At 36.2% G+C, this 6,244-nt stretch overlaps 2 protein-coding genes across 4 annotated transcripts; one reads left to right on the plus strand and one right to left on the minus strand.

Annotated features, from left to right (window-relative positions):
* The first annotated feature begins 342 nt into the window (after positions 1-342).
* On the plus strand, positions 343-5,933 carry LOC113346774. 3 transcript variants are annotated; one of them, XM_026590280.1, is made up of 3 exons: positions 343-670; positions 2,235-2,315; positions 2,647-2,768. In XM_026590280.1, exons 1-3 carry the CDS (start codon positions 555-557, stop codon positions 2,732-2,734), a joined length of 285 nt encoding a protein of 94 aa, XP_026446065.1. In that variant the 5' UTR covers positions 343-554; the 3' UTR covers positions 2,735-2,768. The 3 variants fall into 3 exon arrangements, with proteins under 3 accessions (XP_026446065.1, XP_026446067.1, XP_026446064.1); XM_026590282.1 differs by lacking the exon at positions 2,647-2,768 and adding an exon at positions 5,830-5,933 and having other exon boundaries at positions 344-670; XM_026590279.1 differs by lacking the exon at positions 2,647-2,768 and having other exon boundaries at positions 345-670; positions 2,235-2,625.
* On the minus strand, positions 2,780-5,724 carry LOC113346773 (4-coumarate--CoA ligase-like 5). The gene is made up of 5 exons (XM_026590278.1): positions 4,356-5,724; positions 3,501-3,646; positions 3,319-3,386; positions 3,030-3,132; positions 2,780-2,931 (listed from the first exon to the last, which is right to left on the minus strand). Exons 1-5 carry the CDS (start codon positions 5,596-5,598, stop codon positions 2,809-2,811), a joined length of 1,683 nt encoding a protein of 560 aa, XP_026446063.1. The 5' UTR covers positions 5,599-5,724; the 3' UTR covers positions 2,780-2,808.
* Positions 5,934-6,244: the final 311 nt, after the last annotated feature.

Consider the following 6,244-nt stretch of genomic DNA (forward strand, 5'->3'; position numbering starts at 1 on the left):
GTCACTTTGTTGTAGCGAGCAGTAGCTGTGTTGAAATGAATTTAAAGTTAGGTATTTATAAGGGGTAGATTTCTGGCGGTTAGATGATAAACTGCTGAATAATGATCATACCAACAAGCGATAGCAAGACTAGGGCTGACACTATAATGACCAACTTGCAATAACAAGACTAGGTCGCTCAGGGAGATTCTATCGTGTATGCCTAATCGGTTCATTTGACGCTTTGTTGTTTGCCACGTGTGTGCATTGGAATAGACCCAATCAAGGCCAAAACCTCTAGATAACCCTGAGGCCCAGCCCACAGAGAGGTACAGCGGACAATTGATAGTTTGACACAACTTTTGCTATGTCAAAAGAACAAAGGAAAGAACAAATATACTTTTGAAACCAGACACAAAATTCGAAGTCCTTTCCTGCTTTCTCTGTCGTTCTCATTCGTTTCTTCTTCATCTTCAATTCCACGATTTTCCGAGTTTTCATGGAAACAAAGAATTTCAATTTTGAATAATTAGAGAGAGTAGCAGTAACGAGGGAAGAGAGAAAGAGAGATAGCAATGATTACTCGTCCGAAACTTGCTGAACAACTTAGAGAATATCAAATACGGTCTAAACATGATTGGGCATCTGTTTCTTTCTTTACTTCTACTGCTAATTTCAATTCAACTTCAAGGTACGTTAATTACCTAATCGAAATTTCAAATTAGGTTTTTTCTTATGTTTTACAGTTTCATTTTTCTTCTCATTCATCGTTTGGCGAACTTAAATTGTAGATTTTTATGTTAGATATGATTAATCTTGTGGTTAATGTTATTTTCTTGACGCAATTGAGAATTGGGTTTTGATTTTGGGAGATCTCGTTGTTAGCCCAATTTTAGTTTATGGGATTTCGTCATGTTTTATGCTAATTGACTTCATAATATCCTAAGTACTTCCCACTAATGTGATCTGTGTTTGTTATATGAGATTTGAGAGTTTTGGTTGTTATTGGTGGAACAAAATCTCTGTACCATGCCTGAACTACAATCGTTAAACTTCACAATCAAGAATCTAGAAATAGTATCAGGAATGCTTTAGGAACCCCTAAACGTGTGTTTGGTTAATTATTTGGGTCAATTTTTCAAAATTTCTTAAGGGATGGTTTATTATCACAGAGCTAGAACATTGCAAAATCTTATATACAAATGGCAAGCAACCTATAAGGAGTTATGCTGTCAGTTTGAGCTCTACAACTGCTATACGAAGACATAGGGTCCTAGTGGTTTGGAGGCAGTTCACATAGTCAGAGATATGCTATTAGGCATTACAACCTATAAGGATTTCTTTTTTAACAACAATAGGTTGAAAGCTTCAAAAGCATCTTGATTAAGTCCCCACCAAGAGCAGTAAAAATGATGCAGGATAATCATCAGCACCATGTTAAAGAATCATATTTAGAGGTCTGAAATATAAGGATATCTTTTTTAGTAACTACAGTTTGAAAGCTTCAAAAGCATTCTGATCAAGTGCCCATAGAGAACAGCAAAAATGATGCAGGATAATCATCAGCACCATGTTGAAGAATCATATTTATAGGTCTGAAATATCTGGTATAGTGTAAAAAAATAGACCAAAATAACAAAGATCTGGTTAGCAATGTCAGGACTACAACACATCACAATTTCTCTAAATTTGTTAAATATTTTAAATTTCTTCCAAGTGTAAACATGGAGTGTTTATTTGGGCAAAGGTGGTATCCCAAGTATTTATAAACAAGGATAAAGGACCATAATCGAAGCTTGAAAAGAAACTCAGAAGTTAGTTTAGGAGTAAGATAGAACCAATATGAACTCTACAACTGTTTACGAAGACATGGAGTCCTAGTGTAAGAAATATCTAGAAGGATATCTGTTTATTAACCATAGTTTAATAACCCGCAGAAACAATGTGGCGTTCTGTAGCACCGGGATTTCTTACCTGGCATCTGTATGAGTTTTACACCAGACTACCAATTCTACAGAAGGGCGAACTAGAAGGATTCAGTTTTGTTTATGAGTAGTAAAAGGGAAACAACACCCTTAAATGGTTTGTTAGTGATCCTTGGAAAAGTTTGCTCGCATTATTTTATGTATGAAATGAAGAGATCAATAGACTCATAATCCTTGACTTTTAACCTTTTAGTTTCTCTTAAATTTGTTTCGGTTTGTCCATCTTACTTCATATTACTTCATGTTGGTATTTTTCTTTTGTGACTGCAGGGTGGATGTGCTGATATCTGTTGCATGGGAGCTAATTATTCTTGCAGTCCTAGTTTTTTCCGCAGTTTCTTTGTATTTTAGGTATATGCAACTTGCCTTTATCTTAATATGCATTACTATGCTGTTACTTGTCTGCATGAAAATCTGGAAACAAATGAGACTAGCTGGGAAGAAGAAAAGAAGAATGCTTTTACCATTATCAATGTAATATTGTGTCAGAAAATAAGAATTTTTTTTTCTTTCTGAAAAATTACCTTATCTTTGTTATGTAGGCATCTCTGAGAGTACTTAATCCTAGTCTATAGTCATATTTTTCCTCGTGGCACGGCATTTATAATACACCCACACACAAGAAAAAAAAGTCACAGATACGGAATTGTATTGATCTTAATTATTAACATGTCAATTACAGAATTCCATTTTCCCACTACATATCGAAACTTCTTATTGAACCTTACAAAGGACTTAATGATGTGCATTTCATTACATACACGTATTGACAACTGTTGGATCTTGTACGGAAACCCCGGTTTAAATTTATAAACCCATTGAATTGCTTCAGAACCTAACTATTTCAAAGCTTGGAGAGCTTGGAGGTAGCAAGCTTAATGAGATCCTTCCTTAGAATTTTCCCTGATGGGTTTTTTGGGATAGCGGACACAAATGAAACGCGTCGAATTTTCTTGTATGAAGCTACCTGGAAATACCAGTAATAGAATGGTTATGTGATAAGTTGTTAAATGATAACAGGTCACCACCTTAGAGTGGATAAGTTCATTAATATCTTGTATTTACCTGTTTCGCTACAAACTCCATAATTTCATTTCCTGTCAGTTTACTTCCAGCTTTTCTAACCACATATGCCATGGGAAATTGGCCTACTTCTTTGTCTGGAAATCTGTTACATGGACAAACTTTTTCTTAGTTTGTATTTTTATCTGAGAGTGATTACCAATCCTACTTTAATTCTTATAGCACTAGCAACCTCGTTAGCTGTTAAACAGATCAAATTCGTCAAGTATTCAAGTGTTTTTTTATCTCTTTATTCCTATTATGTGAAATAATGAAAAAAAGAGAAGCCTACGGGATAACGGCAGCATCTGAAATATCCGCGTGAGTGAGCAGCAAGGCCTCAAGTTCAGCAGGTGGAACCTAACAAGTGTAGACATTTCAAAAGTTTAGCAACATATCATGTGAATCTGTTCATATATGATTGAACCACAGAGCGGTCTTATGACTCTTATGATGTTATGTTTCAGTGTTCACCTGATAGCCCTTGTATTTGATCAGCTCCTTCAACCTATCAACCACAAAGATGTAACCAGCATTGTCGATGTAGCAGATATCACCTGTTCTTAACCATCCTTCGGAATTTATTGTGGATATGGTAGCTTCCATGTTACTGAAATAACCTGCAAACACAGTGAAAGTTGGTAGTTAGATTCGATCCCAGGAACCGAACTTAGGCACTAGATAAGAATCATTTTTGAGTAGTCACCTCTGTCTTACAGGAAACAGAAAAGTGGAGGTCTAACATGATTGCAATAATGTCTTGATTTACTAATTTTTTACTATATACGTGGGCTCGTGTCTCGACAAGCTAAAAATATCCTACAAAGGTCCCCAAGTGCCTATACCGCATGTGCTGCATATGTTAATATCTATTGTGGCCGTCTTTGGATCCGCTTGTCTATAAAACAAGTCAACACTACTAGTTTCGTGACGAATGCCAGCCACTCAGCCAGCCGTCTATTTAAATTAACTATTCGGTGGCCCGACTAAGCCACTACGAAAGAACTTGCATATAGGAAAGGTGGGAAATAAAAAGTCAATGCAAATATAGCCGTATTAAGTTTTTCAGCAGTTCAAACTTCAGGGTTTAGGCTTGTGGGATGTTAAGGCTGCTTTAGGATTACCAAATTGCATGGGAGATTGGTAAATGCATATAAAATGTGAACGCGATCAATTGAACATAAATTTCGTGTAATTTGATAACCACCTGTAACAACGGACAGTGCAGGGATAAAATCAACACCAATTAATAAATTTCGTGTAATTTGGTAATCACCTGTAACACCGGACAGTGCAGGGATAAAATCGACACCAATTATTTTTCAGTACCTTTCATAACAGTAGGACCACGAACCCAAAGCTCGCCTGTTTGATTTACTTGCAATGCTATACCCGTTTCCGGATCAACAATCTTGGCTTCCATACTTGGCGACAGTAACCCAGCAGTTCCGTACCTTCTACTCTCCTCTAAAGAATCTGTGGATGCTCCAATTCCTGTAGTTTCTGTCAACCCGTATCCTTGAAGTATCGAAACATTCGGGTATCTCTCTACAAACCCTTCGGTTACTTCTTTACTTAAAGGGGCACCACCACATAAAACCGTTTTTAACGAACTCAAGTCATATTTCTTCCAAATACTTTCAGCATTATTAATGAGTGCAACTAGTATCGGAGGTACCAAAGGTAAACATGTTGCTCTAAATCTTTCAACTGCTGACAACATTTCATCAAGTTCAAATTTCGAAAGAACTACAACAGTTGATCCGCATGCTAATAATCCCGATGCAAATGCACATAAACCGTAGATATGGAACATCGGAACAGTACAGACATATGTCTGGCTTCCATCTGAATCCTTCAGCCGATTCGATACAGTTTGAACCATTGCTATCAAATTTCCGTGCGACGAAATTACTCCTTTACTCACTCCTGTTGTTCCTGACGAGTAAAGTAATGTTGCTGTATCATCCAAACCAACTCGTTCTTTAACACGGTACGAACTCGGTTCTTTTCTCATCATTTCTTCCAGTGATGCAATGATTAAAGGTTTAGTAGTTGCTGATAATGATCGGGTAATCGGAGTTGAATCTCCCATAAGAATGACCGGAAGATTAATAGAAGCGAGTTTAGGTGAAAGAGACTGAGTAGTGAAAGCTAGAATGGGGTTTGAATCGGCAATTTGTTTATCAATTTCTTGAGGTGTGTTGAGTGGATTAGTTGTAGTAATGATAGCTCCAAGAGACATCACGGAGAGACAAATTACAGAGAAAAATATAGAATTCGGAGAAAGAATAAGAATTACATCACCTTTACGTATCTTCAAGTCAACAGAAAGAAAAGAAGATACTGAATCAACAGCTTTCCATAATTGTGAAAATGTTAAGCTTTTACCAGTTGAAGAATCAATATATGCAGTCTTTCCTCTGTGAACTTTTGAAGAAAGGAAAGTTGTAATATCTAAGTTTTCACTGCAAGGTAGAAGCAATTGTTTTCGTTTACTATAAAAAATCGAATTCGATTCACAAAACCCACTTTCGGGATCGACTGTAATCATCTCGTTCGCCATTAACATCACTGAAGTACTCTGTTTTCACTCTCACAGAAAAAGAAAAAGTACTTCTCTGTTTTTTCTTATTCCCTTTCTATGGTTTTTTTTTGCTCTCAGGAATCTTTCCCACAGAATTAGTTATTTGTTTCTGTGGTCTTTTCTTCTGCTGTTTGTGCGAATAACAAAGCCTTTATATAACAGAGGGAATAACTTTCATTATGTGTATTAACCGTGGGATGTGTAATTAATATGTAGGTACATGCACGAGGGAATATCTGACTGCTTGATACTTTTTTTGTCAACACAAGTGCAGTAACAGATATATCTAGCAAGTTGCAACCAACTTATCTGGACCATACTTAATGCATAAATCAAGGGTAAATACAATTTCACATTTTGATAGACCCTAATTTTTTCACAAAATAACAATCTAACATCACTTTAGCCTTTAATGGCAAAAGATTGCAAAAGCTGCTAATTATTTTGATCATTATGTTTTTCTGCTAAAAAATCATTTTGCTAACCTATCAGCTGATTTCTTTTAGACGCGTGGTACTCAACTACTTTTGATCTAGCATCACTATAACCAACAAATGATGATCTAGCAGCACTATAACCAACAAATGAGAATTATGAGCGATATTTAGTCAATTTAGTTAGTCTGGAAACG

This window comes from Papaver somniferum, chromosome 2, assembly GCF_003573695.1.
Source record: "Papaver somniferum cultivar HN1 chromosome 2, ASM357369v1, whole genome shotgun sequence".
NCBI lineage: Eukaryota > Viridiplantae > Streptophyta > Magnoliopsida > Ranunculales > Papaveraceae > Papaver > Papaver somniferum.

Excerpts from the sequence above, each read along its gene's own strand:
- LOC113346774 (XM_026590279.1), top strand. The coding sequence starts at position 555 with ATGATTACTCGTCCGAAACTTGCTGAACAACTTAGAGAATATCAAATA. Across the intron at positions 671-2,234 it reads AATTTCAATTCAACTTCAAG|GGTGGATGTGCTGATATCTG; the intron begins GTACGTTAATTA and ends TTGTGACTGCAG.
- LOC113346773 (XM_026590278.1), bottom strand. The coding sequence starts at position 5,598 with ATGTTAATGGCGAACGAGATGATTACAGTCGATCCCGAAAGTGGGTTT. Across the intron at positions 3,133-3,318 it reads TCAGATGCTGCCGTTATCCC|ATTTCCAGACAAAGAAGTAG; the intron begins GTAGGCTTCTCT and ends TCCATGTAACAG. Across the intron at positions 2,932-3,029 it reads TGGAGTTTGTAGCGAAACAG|GTAGCTTCATACAAGAAAAT; the intron begins GTAAATACAAGA and ends TGGTATTTCCAG.